This window comes from Aulonocara stuartgranti (assembly GCF_965226115.1).
Source record: "Aulonocara stuartgranti genome assembly, chromosome: 13".
Lineage (NCBI taxonomy): Eukaryota > Metazoa > Chordata > Actinopteri > Cichliformes > Cichlidae > Aulonocara > Aulonocara stuartgranti.
In genome coordinates, this window is record NC_138949.1 from 10,956,536 (window position 1) to 10,973,074 (window position 16,539).

Here is a 16,539-nt window from a genome sequence, read left to right on the forward strand (position 1 = left end):
AAGGTGCAATATGAGGTTTGCTTTTAGTTCCTGTTTGTTCTCCTAAGGGAAACAACAGACGTGGCTCTTGAACTATTATACCTTGGCATTTGGGGCTGTACTTATTGCCTAAAACGATTACGGATGGTGATAATTCTTTGAATATGTTAATACAAGTTAGACCTTTCACATTACACAGGCATTGAACCAGCGTGGTGATAAAAATATTCAACAGAGCAGCTTTAAAGCAGATATTTTGATTTGATGCCAGTTTCTATTTTTAACGCTTCATAGTGTTGCGTTGTCAGTGGGAGACAGCCCGGCACGGAAAAGTCAACACTGCTAACGTCATAACAGGTTGACAGAAATCCAAGACAGATGTTTGAATCCCATGCACAGAGGATCTAAACGCTGAGGTTTGGATGGGAATCCATAAGCGCTGTGTTTTTCCAACTTTGCCCCGCCTCTGCCCCGCTCTGTAAAGTACTGCCTTTGCCTGACTAGTGGCTGCACAGAGGGGGTTAGGAAAAAATGAAGCTGAGACGGGTACTCTACATGGCATTTCATTAAAACTTAAGAACCCTGCACAAAAAAGGCTGCTAAATTATATGAAATGCTACAGATTGGCTCATTTACAGGATTTGTCCGGACATAAAGCGCCTTTCTGAGGGGCTTCTTTCAAACATTTAGCAGTCCTGTATACATTCATAACTCCACGTCTATAAAAGCATGAGTTCAAGCACTTTTACTTCAGCATCTTGGCATTTTAACAGATCCATTATTGAGTCTTTAGAGGTTCATGGGACAGGAGCAAGATGCTGCTCGGTTTGCCAGAATATATATCATATAATGCTATAAATAAGTAAGTATGCAGTACATGAAGCAACCTCAGCACAGAGCAACTTACTGTAAAATATATAGTAGTACAATTTTTCCAACTCCTGATCACATTCCTCATTCTGGGCTGGATGTGTTGGCTATGCTGACAGGGTGAGCTGTCCTGCCTCATCACCAGAGGATGAAGTGACTGATATTAGCCCAAGCACACAATGAACGCATGCACACACACACACACACACACACACACACACACACACACACACACACACACACACACACACACACACACAGTAGTGAGGGAACAATAACCAGCAGAGCATCCCAAAGCCAGGCCCAGAGAAAAGGGGGCTGCTCTCTCTATATTCAACCCCCACCCCAGCCCATTTAAGCTAAGTCTAGCTGTGTTGGCAGTAATAAAGCCTGAAGATTATACTCAGGAGGGAAGTGAGAAAGGTCCTCATGAATCCCCCGAGGACAGATGTTTTTCTGTAACACGTGCCTCGGCCTCACTGGCTAATAATAATGGAGCGGGGCTGTTGACAGAGAGCGTAGGATTTGCTGAAGAAGCTTCAGACTTTGTTGCTTTCATTTCCTGCCTTCATAGACCCCGAGGTATGCAAAACCATAGTAGAACTTTGGAAATGCGCTGGGAGAGGGGGAATTGAATTAAACAATAGATGAGAGAGCGAGATGAAAAGATCTAATAGAATATTCAGTCGCTCCCTCTCCCTTTGTTACTGTAAGACTCGCAGACACAAGAGTTTCCAGTAGAGACAAACAGCAGCCATAAGGGAAAGTGTGTGCGTTTGTAGAGTATCATACACTAGACAGAGGGACACACCAAGGGGGGGGGAGGGCAAAGGCAGTCATCTCCACTCCTTGTGCCCATGCCAGTACTTGAGTCCCCAGATCTTCATAGGCAACAAAAACACACACATAGTGCCACCGAGTACAACCGGTTTTGGATGGAATATTCTGGGAGGGGGGTCTGACCCAAGATTAACATCAAAGGCACAAAATATGCCAATGTGCTGTGGGACGTGTGCCTGTTTGGGGGAAGGGCATGTGGGGCTCTTTATCGCTCAGACATAACAAGGAGCTCTTAACCCTCCCCTCCATGAATATGTATGGTGGTATCCAGCACCTCCACACCCCTCTGCCCCGCCATCAGCACCCCAGACAAAGCACTTCAAACGCAGGGCACAAATTGCAGAGGGGGGAGTCCTATCGGCCTCCACCAGACCCCCTCTTTAAACCTTTAATAACTAATCCTCAGGGACCTGAGCTTGAAATAATGATCTGCACTCTGTGGTTGAACGCCACAGTGCAGTTCATTGCAGATCATTTGTTGTTGAGCAGGTACACAATTATAATAGAGAGAGACTCGGAGCACAGTTGCTTATCAAGAAGTAGACAATGGAGGCTTTATAAACTTCAAAGACCCTCGTGATTGTGAATCTGATGATGACTTTGGGTCTTTGCCTCTCAATGACAGCCCACGAAGGCCCCGCACTCCTGTCGTGTTTCCTGGGATAATCACACTGATTGATGCCTGGCAGGGAGGATGTTTGTTGACTGGCAGAATATATGACTACACTCTGCATTCTTTCATGTGACTCTCACCCACGTCACTCGTGTTGTTTCAGCGTGTATATTTTGGGTCAGTGGCCATCTCTTCCTGGCTGACCACTTATCTCATCTGTGTATTCTAGTCTTGTGTGCCAGCTGTACAAACAGCGAGTGTCTGTGAGAGCCTGTGCTGCACTCATGTCTGCGAAAGGGTTTAGCTCCTCTTTCAGGGGCTAGACACTGGCAAGCTTCAAAGATGAGGCACCACTGCAGTTGTCTGCAGCAGAAGCAGCACTCTGCAAAATCACTAGAGGCAGCCACAAAGGCACATGACATTAGACTTTCATGTCAAGAGGAAATCTTCACACTGTGTAAGAAAGAGTGGTGGGAGTTGGCGTTTCATGAGCCAGGTGACATACATGTGTTGATGGCTACGGTCAGCCGGGCTTCCGACGCAATTTGGCACAGGAAGCATGAGGATGAGGGTAAAAGAATCAGCTCGGCCTATAAATGTACACAAATCTCAGGCACGTGTAACTCAAGCTCAGACTATCTAAGGTACACATGGACCCAATAAATTACAAACTATTTCAAGGGTATTTTTGGCTTTGAAAATAGGGCAGCCGCCTGCAAGCAGACAAAACGCTAACACTGCAATCCCTTGATTGTGATTCATCTTTCTGAGCATACAGTGCAATTCAGTATTGGCTCAGCTGTGCGTCCTGATGGTACCGAGCCCACCTGGCCTCAGACAGGTTGTTTTATGAGATCCCGGGAGAATACACGATGAAAGCTTGGGTTGCAAAAACATTCCGATAGCTTCCTCTTAAGAGGAATGAAAAACTAGAGGACCCTGGACAAGCTTTCTGTCACCGACAAAGCCCACAATGGAACAGGAAGGTAGTGAGTTAAGTCTATGGAAAAACTTTCAGAAGGGAGATGAAAACGTGGCAGCCAGAGGTTACGGATGTTCTGCCAGCACGGGGACTTGGTGGTGAGAGCCGTTTTACTCGTGGCCCAGTCAAATCCACATGAAGGGAAACAGCTCCAGAGCTGGACACCGCCTCCAGCCACGAATGTGCTGTCAGATGCATACTCACATCTGACCAAAAAAAAGAAAAAGTCTTTGCACATGTTTTTTTTTTTGGTGGTAGAAATATTTTCAGGAAAAAGACAGAATTATGATGAACTATGTTTGGCTACACAAGCATGCACTGCACAACTGGAGACATGCCTCAGTGACTTATTACTATGATCTTAACATCCAGTCCATTAGGTTTAAAGTGTAACACCTTGTTTTGTATAGTATAGTGATGAAGTGTGATGGATATACACTGCGTTTGAAAGTCACAGACTCGTTCCTGGTACAAAAGCTACTCCAGTTTGAGTTCAGTTAGTCATCTGCTCCTTGGCAGAGCTTTCACCGCTCCTCTAAATATTTTTAAACAGGAGATTTTCTTTACTCTAGAAAGCTGTCTTCGCTGCTGCTCGCCTTGAGTCATGCTGACAACGGTCAACCTCACGAGCGCATGCCCCGGCAAATTGCAGGGAATGTTAATATCTCTAAACGACAACCCCTGACTTCGCTTCGTTCTGCCCACACAGCCGGGCGACCTCAGTAATAGGTGGAAACAATCATCTTTTTCTTTCAACAGGACACTATGAATGGGGCCACAGCTGACAACAATGGAGTGTACCTTTTAGATAGTCACCATGGCAACGGCTGCAGACAGAGAGAGAGAGAGCGAGGGAGAGACAGAGTGCAGGTCCACAGCTCTGCGCAGTGTGCCTCCCTACACTAGTGCTCCACTTTTCGTCTCTACGTTACCTCACTATTTAGCCTCTTTATAAAGATGAACTGTTTAATCCCAGAACTATGACCCTGAAGGTTTTAATTGACAAGCTCCTATATGACAAGCCAGATGCTGTACATTTACATAAAGCCTGATGCAGCCAAATTAAGCAGACTCCAACCCAGGCAGCAGCAGCAGCAGCTAGAGAATATCGACAAGGGCGTAGCATGTTCAAGTCTGCTTCTCTGAGGGAACATGTTGATGTGCTAGAGATGCACATTTAGACTGAGCTGTTAGTCATACTTCTTCCAAGCAACACACACCCACATAGAGAAAACCACCCCCATATTACCACATCATATGTCTAAATCTCTAAAAATAATCAAATCGGAAATCAGAAATTTAGTCCAGTCAAATCGAATTCAGCCAGACACTGGAGTTTAAAGCCAAATGGACATACTGCACGTCTATACGGTCTGCAGACAGTCAACAGCACGACAGGCAAAACAAATCCCGTAATAACACACTCATGACAACCTCACACACACACAGTCATGACCGCTGGAATACCTTTTTCTTTGACCATGACCATTGGAATCCAGGTATATCCGCACCAGAAAAGGCTCTGAAGATCAATCACCAGAAACACCCGAGCTGCTAGATCCCTTATTTTAGTCAAGACTGGAGCACAAAAAAGAAAGCCAAAGCACCAGAGAGAGGGAGAGAGAGAGAGGTGTGGGCGCTGCTTAGCGCTCCTCTCAAAAACAGCTACAGCGTGGGGTTTGCCTCCCGACTGCCTGTTTTCCTCCCATCCCTCTCCTCCTCCTTTCCCCCCCCTCCACACATCCTCCTCCCTCCTCTTCCCCTATTGCTCCCTCTCTCAGCCTCTCTGTTGTGTCAGCCGCCTCCTCATTGCAGCAACCAGGTGGCTGCTGATGCCTCTGTGTGACCAAAACAGTAACCCCCCCCCAAAAAAAAAAATCCCCACACCTGCTCACATGTAATGACACAGATTTTTTCTTCTTTTTTCCAGTTTCAAAACCTTATTTCTAACTGTCCTCCATTCCAAAGTGGGTGGTGTACTGCGATTTATCAATATTCTGAAATGCAAATAAATCTATTCCACAAGTAAGAAGTTCAACATTGAATTATTCTGAAAAAGCACCCCCTTATCACTGTGCTGTACAACAGACACTTCAGCAAAGACTGTGTTTCAGTACAACAGGGCAGCAGGTGGTGATCAATGGCTTTTTACAGTAAGGCAATTAGCCTGCTGTGCTAAAAGAGTGGCTCACTGAAAACTTTCAGTATTTGACCGATGTATTAAAAAAAAGCAGAGCACAACTACTTTAAAAGCAACTAAGTAAAAGGCTGACTTCTTTGGAAGTATGTTTTTGGACCAGTAAAGCCAACCTTAATTAGAGTGAGAGCCTTAACTGCTAAAAATCTCAGTGATCATGAGGGCAGCAATGCAAAGACCAAAACGGGCCATCTAAGGTTGAAGGTTAAACTTCCTGTGATCGCGAACACGAGCGCTGTATTAATATCTTCGGAGCTCCAGTCCCCTGGAATCCAATTACACAGAGCACAGGAGAGCATGTTCTAGCTAGATGAACATACCGGCTCTTATATCATCTGTCGCTTAAGTAACCATATGAAAAAAATGACTCTATGAATGAAGTGGCACCTCTGTGATAAAAAAATAAAAAAAACCCTGCAAAATAAACAAGACTCCCATCTGCTAGAGATGCGACAACATGCAAAAACAAGAAAAAAATGTATGCACTAGTGTTATGTAACTGAAGCGACACGTTTTGTTGTACTAAAAAGAAACCGCATCAAATATATGGAATTATTTTGGAATACAATTTCACTCAGAGCTGACAAACTAGGGTATAATGCATTAATAAAGTTTCTTATTTGCTCTACGGAGAATTTAAAAAGTTCTGCTGATGCCCAAGGTCCCAGTCCAGTGTTTCTAGAAACAACAGCGTGGAAAGATTATGACTCCAAAAGTAACTCAGCAGAAATTAGGGACCAAATTTGGTTACTGATCAATCCGTATTCCTATGGCTATGTGCGAGGAACAGTTTTTCATCAGCACTGCCACTGTAAATCCTAATGCAGGCAGCTTATTATGCATGCAGAATGCATTCGCCTACTGCAGTGTAAACTGTGCCACCTTCTGGAAACCAATCATCGTACCACAGTTTCCACGGGGCGTTTTCTCCTCATCAAACAAATGGGCGACATGCCAGGGAGGCAAATGGTATAAATAGTTGCCGGACGTTACTCCGAGCACTCCACCCTTTTTTATTGTAAAGAAAGGGAAATATGTTATAAGTGTATGATAATTAAAACAAAAATAAAATCCAGTAAAAACTAAAAGAACACTACGAGGTTTGCAGTCCACCTACTAACTGCTAAATGCAGCACAAAAACATCCTGTTACTGCTCCTGCTGTAGTGGACCTATTATCATCTTGACTCTTTTAATAATCTCTGTAGGAGCTGCAGGACAATCCTGGTACAATAGGCTTGCCAGGAGCAATTCCTGAGGAGCAAAGCCTATTATCCACGGATGAAAGGTTTCTGCTGTATTTGGCGCAACTATGGATGATCCATGTTTGACTGTCAATTAATAACAAGCCTGTAAATTAGCAGGTTAAGTACTGTTATCATCTGATACGAGCATTTCATAGTAATTTGTCTTATGGGTTCAGACCACAGCCAAACTGGCAAAAATGATTATGTTGCAAAAAAGAAAACATCACACGTGGAGTAAAAAACAGTGAAGACAGGCTGCACAGTTATCTCCGGCTTTATAATTATGGTTGCAAGACACCAGAGACACACATTGCACATACACATAAATGCATGAAAAAACATTTTTTTAAATATGCATTTTGAGACACTCTGTGGACTGGAGGATGATTTCTAGATTTTTATAAACTTGACAGAGAAAACAAATAACTAGGATGCACTCTTAAACTCTTTTGGAGCACAGACAGACTTAATTAACTCTCTCTCGCCGGATAATGACAGGCACTTCACCGGCTTCTATTTTAAAACAGGTTACAAAACAGTGAGAACTTTTTGAACACCAACCCTGTGCAACCTGGCGCACTTCTTTAAAGCGTATTTCACCCATTCCAGATTAACATTACTGTTATGTAGCCACCCTGAACACACAGAACTATATTTTTCCAACAAACAACTTCATTGGCATTTTTTGAGAAATGTTTTAACAATTTACCCAAACATAAAAACCACTTTTCTTTCCCCCTTTTTTGTTTTTTACCCACAACCCACACGGGGCTTAACTTGTTTTCATGTTTCTTTGAGGAATCGATGAAATATTTGTTGACCCCTGGATAACAGCACTTGGAGAGCAGGCTTAGTGCCACTCACATTCAAACAAACAATCATCAAGTGGAATAATGCAGGAGGGTTTATGGTGTGGGAACACAGAGCTTGTGTTGGGTTCAGCAATCATAGGCAACAATAGGCTTCGGGAGTGGTTATGGCTGAATAAGAGGATGACTATTTGTTCATTTCTGAGTGCTTTTTACAAACATCTAGTCTTATGAAAATCATAGAATTTATCCAGTCTCCCAAAAAAAAATGCATATATATTACTGCATATAAGCACTTATTGAATGTCACTGTCTCTGATTGATCTTAGCTGACAGCTAACCTCTGTGAACTTTTATCTGAAACCACCTTCCTTAAAGCTGGAAGCTCAAAATCACTTTTAGACACCAGCATTAGAAGGAACTTGCTGCCATGTGGTTTGCAAGTATTTATTTTAAGGACAACTCAGTGCCAAGCAATGATGTTTTTTACTACTTTGCCTGGCATGCAGTCAGAGAATGCATAAGGTCTGGAAATCTCAATCTGTATTAATGCCCATGTTCTAATCCTGATGTAAGCCACCATGTCACTTCCTCATGTACTGTTGTACCGTTGGCTTGGCAAAATTCAGCAAAATTGCCCTCGCATATGGCTTTGAATTATATAAGTATAAAGAGGAGGGTGATGAATTTTCTAACGTTTTTTTTATGTTTTCTGTGAGACTTTTTCAGTGTAATCATTGGATAACTCATGCAAGTGAGGCTCGCACAAAGAAACACAGGTCAGATGTGGAAATCCACAAGAGGTGTAGTCACACGCTGTCATCCAATTAGAACAAAGTGATCTCTGAGCAACAACTAATCAATTCACTTCGAGACACCTACTCACAAACAGAGCAGCCAGACTGCAATAGAGGGCTAAAATAAGAGTCTTTTGTTGTATAAAACAACTGCTAAAAAAAGGGCCGCTAGCAGGAAGAAAAATTATAAACTCTAATGTAACTTCAGCTAAAAGTGTCTTAGACTAGATGCACAGTCTATTTTTTGCATGTTATTGTGAATGTTTTATTGCTCGCACGGAGGTAAGGTAATATCACTACAGTTAGTTTTTATTATTTGGACAATAAAAAGCCTATAACAGAAGCTGAGTTAATAAACGCTGATCCATATGTTTTAACCTGTCCTACCTGTAGCGACATCGTTCAGCCTCTCGCTTAGATAATAGTCATTAGGGTTGAGGTACGGGAGCTGCTCCATGTACTGTTTAGGAATCAGGTACAGGACTTCCGCCACATGTCCATCCTCGATGATGGACATACGTTTTACCGAGCTCTTGCGTTTTACTCGGACGCGGTTGACACTTTGGCTGCGGCTGGAGCTGCACAGTTTGCTCAGGCTGTTGAGGTTGGGCACAGTAGGCATGGTGCCCTGCTCTCCTTCGACCGTCCCACAGAGAAGGGCGAAGCACTGCAGGTAGACGTCAGCCAGTGTTGGACTCAGACTCGCTCTGAAATACTTTCAGCCTTGGACATCGGGAGTGAGGGGTGTTCACAGAGGCACAGAAGCGAAACAAAGGAAGCTTGAAGGGTAAATTCAAAAGAACGCATCGTTAAACCTTGGCCCGGTTTCAAGAGCCGATGAACCGCCTTTGGTTAGGGTCCCTCCATCCATCACTTTTCAGGTGGCTTTAGGTAGCGTAGAGTAAGACGTAAGGAGACAAGCTTACAGTATGAGTGTCTTCAGCCCAACCAGCTTGGTGCCTTAAGCTGCTTAAGGCTGACGTCGAGCCACGATTATCTTCTGGGTGGGGTTTGATTTGTCTTTACGTTTTAAGTTCAATTACGCTGCTAAATAACAAGGTCCTTTTTTTAATCTTACATTAAGTTAGGTTCACACACAGAAAGAACAAATGGATCATTGTAGAGCATTACACTGACCCAAAGCATTCTTTCAAGGTTGGATTGCCTTGGGAGTCTGCCAGTCCCTTACAAGGTCAACAACCAGCAAGGTCGTTCCAGCAGGCAAAAACGCACAAATTCACTGTTCCTCATCAGCAGGATCAATAACATCTAAAGATCCTGTGAATACATTAGTGTTAAACTTGAAATGCAGACAAGTTATCCCTCCATTAGCATTGAAATTGACGGCTACATCAATAGGATTTTGCTAAGTTGCAACGCAGTAAGAACACATGTTCTGGGTTTGAGTTAAATTTGCTTCTGCAAAGACTTGCACAATGTCATTCATTCTTGGCTCATTTCCTCCAGCCAAGAATCCATTCACATTCCTTGGAAATCTAAGTTTTTCATGAGGTAAAATCCACTGACAATAACCCACTAATGCTTTAAACCAACTGAAAATATGATAGTTTTGTTGACACAGAGTTGCTAGGAAATTGCTACGTAGTCACCAAACATATTTCAACATAATATCAACTAAGTGCAATAAAACAGAAAACTCCCTCCTGACATCTTAATTCTATCAAGCAGATAAGAGTAAATGAAACATGTCACGAAAGAATTAAACCAGAGTAGCGCACACTTGATGAAAAGCATAGCAGACAGTGACAAAGCACAAAATTTCCTTTTAGTCTGGAGATGCCCGGCTTGGCCTGCACTTCAAATTTAATGAATTTCCTCTTTGTCTGAGAGGGTGCACAGACAGGATATCTGGAGGTAGACTGGCTGCGTATAGTGCTATTACCATCAGGTACTTATCTAATTTTACTTCCTCTGGAGTCTTCTTGCAACCACACCTTCACTCAGGCAGTTAGACTTTCATTACAAGCAAAAATAAAAGTGTGACAGTGAAAGAACATGTACAGTCTTACACCCACACACGAGGACACATGTACCTGAGAGTAGCTGAGGACATAGTACTCTGCTGCAATGTGGCACTGCCCTCCAATCGTCATCCAGTCTGTGGTATGTTTGCCACAACTACCCACACACTCGCAACTCAACACGCTTAGAAAAACAAGACTGCTGTCCCTGCGCAGCTGAAAATCAGTAGAGCACATAAAATGCATCACACACATTCGCACAGCCTCTGCTGTTTCTCCATCCTTATCAACGCATAACAAACACCCCCCCTTTCTTACCATCTAGTCCGAAACAGGAGGTGATTTTTTGGGCGTAGTTGCAGAGCCCATCGTAGCCAGGCTGCTGCCTCACTGTATTCCTCTCCCCCATCTCTACACACTCCCACACACACCGTCCCGTCCGGCAGTGCTTTCACTCCTTCCACTGCTCATCAATTATTCAGGCTTTTGCCAGGACACATGCATGCGCGCGCACGCCGACCCTCGGAATTCGCACGTACAGTACATAAACACACAAACACACTGGGAGAGAGAAAAGTGCTGAGGCAGAGGGTCGTGCCGTTGCAGCGTGAGCAGCCCTCTCCGATGGTCGGATGAGAAGGAGACATCAGATTGGGTTACTGCAGAACGGAGCCGTGCCTCCTTTTTCATCCACCACTGATCATCAAGATAACACTGCACCGAGACAGGTACGCTGTGCAGGATGTGCAAACTGGTCAAGGAAAGGGCGGGGCAAAGCAGGAAGTGGAGGAAAATCACAGATGCACTAAGGTTTATGAGGCACACTTTCTTTGTTCATAGTAACTTGAAGTCCTGCATAATGAAATTACTTTCAGGACAAATTAAGTTACCTATAATTTTTCAGGCCCACAAAATTCTTGTGACTTTCATTAGTGCACATGCACATAAACAGCATGTAATAAAACGTACAACTGAGTTTGCAAGTTACAAAAATACTTTGGAAAACAGGACGGCATTTCTTCACAGTGATAGTGATGAAAGAACAAAAACATTACCTCAGGCATGGGCGAAACTTCCCTTAACACCATGCCTTTGCTAGGAAAATGGGGGAAAAGTGCGGTGATTTATTGAAACATGTGTACGCATATATGGAAATAAAGTAAATGAGAAAAACAAAGAATTGGTACAATTTTAAAGAGCTTGAAATATGATCTCCTTTGTTCTCACACAGCCTGAACTCACTTACACTACAAAAAATAATTTTGTTACATAAGTAGACAGTAAAATGTTATATTTAATGGAATCTGGTCAAATTAAATTTACTTGATTGGTTTATACCAGGCACATTTTCCTCAATGATTAATTTTATTTGATTGATTGATTTAAATAAAAAAGCTTTGATTTTGATTTCAGTTGCATTTTACTCAAAATTATTGCTACATGTTTACTGAAGGCAAAGAATACTTTTTTTAGGAAGCATTCTTCTAATTTATTTAAGTAATCTTCAGGATTACGTGACTGGAGGCCAGTCCATGACTGATAGTGTTCCACTGTGTTTCTATCCAGGTACGCTTTTACTGCATTGGCACTTTGTTTATGATGGATCAGACAGTTTCCATGGTATGGTGGATCAAAATCAAAATGTTATTTTTCTGCTTTCATAATTCCATCAAATTTGGACAAAATCCCCAACACCACTGGCTGGAATGTAGCCCCAAACATGATATAACCTCCCCTGTGTTTTAGAGACTCGTTGCTGTACCTCACTCCCAACATCTGTACATATGATGTAACAATGATTTGAACCAAAAATGTTCAAATTTGACCTGTTGCCACTAATTTCCAGTGCAGCTTTTGCATATTTGGCACACCTCAGGCTTTTCTCCCTGTTTCCCTTTCTTTAAAATGGCTTTTTGGCCGTGACAATTCAACTGAGATCATTTCTGTTGAGGCAGCAGATTAATCAGCTGAAGGGCCAGATGTATGTCTCTGGTCCTGCGTCAGCTTTTTGCTGGATTTTTTCTGATACTCTTCATCGGTCGTAGATAGCTTTGTAGGCCTACCATTTCTTCTTTTATGCTCCATTTGTCCAGCTGCCTCAAATTTTTTTTACGGAAACAATACTTTTTTTCAGCTAATATCATTCGCTGTAGCATTTTTCATAGATTCAGCAAGTTTTCTGTTATGTGTAGAAACAACATTGAATCTTTGCCATAAGTTAAGTGCATCTTTTATGCCTGGATGATTCACAGGTCAGTGTTAATAACTGCTTTATATTCTAGGGTCAATACAAAGCGTCTTGAGGTGACTGTTGCTGTGATTTGGCGCTATATAAATAAAACTGAACTGAAATGAATTGAATTAAAGTTTTAAGAGGTTTAATAAAAAAAAATTTTTAAAAAACACATTTGTCTGAAAATGTTCAGGTACAAGGACTGAGTGAAAACACACTCAGTGTCTAAAGAAAAACTTTCTTTGGACATTGGTTTCCTGAGAAAGTCTGGAGAACTATTACTCAAGACCACTTTGAAAAAGTGAGAGGACAGTCTGGCTCCTTAGAAGCAAAATATGAAGAAATGAGGGGTGGCCAAAACGTTTCCACAGTTAAATACATCCATAACTTTTTCACAAATCCCGCTAACATACTAACTAAAACGATCATTTAATCTGCTTGGTGGGTGTAATTAGACATTTAATTACATCCAACTGAAAAATTCTTTAGGAAAAAAGCACATATGAAGGATATTTTCAACACAATTTAAAGCTCTACAAAGCAGGAAACCACATATAAAATGCCAGCCTATACGACACCCGGGGTGTAGCTGAAAACATCATAGCCCCACATATTAAAGCTCAATAGTCCAACATGTTGTAAAGTAGCAAAGAACTGACAGCAAATATCCAGCACAAAAAAGTGATTATGCTAAGTAGCATAGCTGCTAGTTCGTTTCTTTTTTTACTTGATTTTTCCAATAATGTACTGTCGGTGGAGAAATTTGATATGCTCATCTCTCAAATACCACCACAATGTGACCTTGAACAATGCACTTAAGCCCCATTTGCTCTGGCTGAACTGCTCAATGGCCATTAATAGCAGACGCACACAGAGCAGCTCATAGGTACGACTGACCAGGATAATGGTTTTATGAAAAATAAATAAAAATTGAGTTAAGAGATTCTAGACAAAAGCAAAAGAGAGGACAGGAAATACCATGAGACTCAAAAGCCCAGAGAGAGCAGCACGCCCGCGAGGGTTAAGGTGGGGTGACTAATGGAAGGGCATCGCTACTACTGAGGTAAAAGCCGATGGCCTTGTGCTGATAACGGGGTGGGCGACTTCAAGGCTGAGAGCACAATAATAGCTTATACTCTCTGGACCACTGAAGGAGAGGCCCGTGATCATAAAGGGACACTGGCAGGAGAAAGTGTAGTAATTTGTGATGATTTTAAACTTCCTTTTTGCTCTTGGATGAAAATCAATCACCAAACGTGCTTCAGTTCTTTCCTGTATACAGTGAAATATTGATAATGACACCACTAGAGGTCTAAAACATGAACCGGGCAGACCATTAGACACTTCGTATTGACATCTCGAACATAAATCTCGAAGGAGAGTGGTCATTAGTTTAAATTACACACAATAGGGAACTGCAAGCAGCTGTTACAGTATTGCAGATTAGATTTTTAAAAATACTGTTAAAATTACTCTATATATAATGTGTCATAAGACATATGAAAAGTAACAAATTCTCACAACTGAGAAACTGGAAATTTTTAGCTTTTTGCTTGAAAAGTGACTTTGCTGAAAGCGTTTAGCAAAATAGTTGCAAATAGTTTTCTGAAAAATTAGATAACACTTAAAATATGGCAAAAAAAATCTGTGGAAATATATTCTGATAGGCCTCAAGATATTGAAACATACGTGCAGATTCTCTACAAAGTAAAGAAAAAGAACGCAATCATATTATGATAGCTAACCATACCAATAATGGCATGTCACGTGATTTGATACAAACTTGTTACAAAGTAAAGAAATTTGTGGTTTGTCGATATTTTTTTTTCTTGCTGTGATAATACTTCTTGGCAATAATTCTATTTAGTTTTCCTTAAATGTTGCCACATTTGTAAGAAAAATGCATTTGGGCAGCACCCATTAAAAATTTGCCAAACAGATGTCTGCCATTGACTCTTGTTTGGTATCGTTTATTGGATTGGATGATTGAAGTCTGAAGAAACAAGACAAACCCACCATTTAACAATTTATTCATCTAACAAACAGAGCCCTCTGCAGCATGTTGAGGAACCATGCAGAGCCACAACAGCCTGGCATCACCTCCTCATGGCTGGTCACACAGTCCTGTGGGATGGTGTCTTATTTTTCAACCGGCTTTTGTCACAAGTCAGCCAGTGTGGTTGTGTTGGTCACTCTGACATGAACAGCACGCCTATGCTGATCAAACAAGTGTTCAGTGGCCACTTCATTTTCAACTCCCAAATTCTGGTCGTGGTCTCTTATAAACCCCGCTTTGTGTGATGTGCATTATAATCTTGGAGGATAGAGTTCTCTAGAAATATGGTATTGTCCACTGGTTGCAGAATCTCGTCATCACCATCATACAGTACTTGGCCTTCCATTTGGAAATGGTACCAGGGCTCACCTGCTGCAACTTAGCTTTGCAGATGACGCAAGCCCTAACCAGATCTGTCAAACATGGCCTGTTTGGAGCAGACAACAACTGACCGCTCTACCAGGGTCCAAGCTCGCATGTGCAAGAGTCAAAAGGAGAATAAGCTGTTTGCCACTGACAAAGTGGCAAATTTTACATCAACTCTGCTGTTTCAACCCACAAATGCATTTTCCTTATAAATTGGAAGCATTTAAGGAGAAATAAACAGGCTTTCCAGGGGTATCAGGATTTTTTGCCAAGAAAGATTGTTACAACAAAAGAATAATCGTGTGTATTGTTTTATACTATCAAACATGTAATGTCAGATGACTTGATGTGACATATTGATGAAAAAGCTCTTGTTTGTGCCTGATTTATCCACATATTAGTAACCTCATGTTTGTCTAAACAGCACGGAGATGACTGGCATATACAACCATAGGATGTAGGATGCAATTAATTCCCAGGAATGGTGATTGGCTGTTTGCAGGAGCTTAAGTGTGCTAATCACATCTATGTACCACAGGGGCACTTTTTAAGCAGTGGGCTCTTAGCTTCATCGATCTCCACCAGCAGATACAGTAGTCCACATCGGTAATGGGAGGGAGTTCAAAGCCTTCTTGCTATACAAGGCTCTGTCATATAGAGTCTGGAGGGGAGATATCTGCTGAATAGTCAGCTTCTTTAGAAAAAAAAACAAAAAACGATGCTGTTTTACCCACTAAATGGATCAGACTGATCATAATGAACCAAACTACAGATTTAATATGATAACCCTGATGCCATGTTTAGCTTTTTATTCAGCTCTGGTCAGTCAGACCATCTGATCACAGCTATAGCAGGAACAGCTGGATGCTGTGCCTGAGCACAAGGTCACCTGACAGAAATCCAAGACAGCACAAAAGCCTGTGGAAACAAGCTCCTCTTATCCACCTGCCTGAACTGTTTGCTCATACTCAGCCAAAAAATGTCAATCTTGCAAAAACATCTGGACAACTCAGACTGCAAGGAATTATAGTTTGTATTTAGCATGCATTTTCTAAAATAATAATAATAAAATAAATAAAAGGTACTTTCTATCACCTGATCTCACCGGTTAATCCTTACCAAATGATGATTATCAAACGCCTGCTGTTGACTGACTATTCTCCACCAACAGCCAGCAGGTTTGAACTAATGACACGCACCTCCCTGATTAAAGGAGCAATCACAGAGCAATCACAGAGCTGCTTGTCATTTTTTAAGGCTTAGATCTATCTTTAGGTTTTATGGAGAGCAACGAAGTAAGTTGTAGGCTATTAAAAAAAAGAAAAAAGGGAGAAAGACTGCAGCGGTGGAAGCTGTAGTTTCAGCTATGCACCGGTGTAACCTACTTACAATATCAGTGTCATTACCGCAGCCCGATCCTCCGTAAGACGGTGCAGCGGGACTCCCTTCTCCATCTCACCCATCCTCGAACCGAGATCCCCTCCTCCTCCACCACCTCCTCCAACATCAAGAGACTTTCCCCCCTCTGTATGTACTGTTATGAAGGCTTCTGCGGCAAAAGATACTCAC

At 42.0% G+C, this 16,539-nt stretch overlaps 1 protein-coding gene across 8 annotated transcripts in view; it reads right to left on the reverse strand.

The window, feature by feature from the left end:
- The window catches only part of LOC309719866 (actin-binding LIM protein 1-like), a 41,631-nt gene that overhangs the window by 24,644 nt on the left and 448 nt on the right, over window positions 1-16,539 (reverse strand). The window contains exon 1 of one of the 8 annotated variants that reach the window (XM_082556264.1): window positions 16,360-16,463. The exons of 1 other annotated variant lie outside the window; for it this stretch is intronic. Coding sequence is in view for 5 of the 7 variants with exons in the window: in XM_082556257.1 (XP_082412383.1) it covers window positions 8,721-8,955 (235 nt within the window). In the remaining 2 variants the exon portion in view is untranslated. Of the gene's footprint in view, window positions 1-4,751; window positions 4,965-8,720; window positions 9,292-10,387; window positions 10,473-10,633; window positions 11,044-16,359; window positions 16,464-16,539 lie in introns of those variants that run through there. 6 more of the 8 variants (XM_082556259.1, XM_082556258.1, XM_082556266.1 and 3 more) reach the window with 6 other exon arrangements.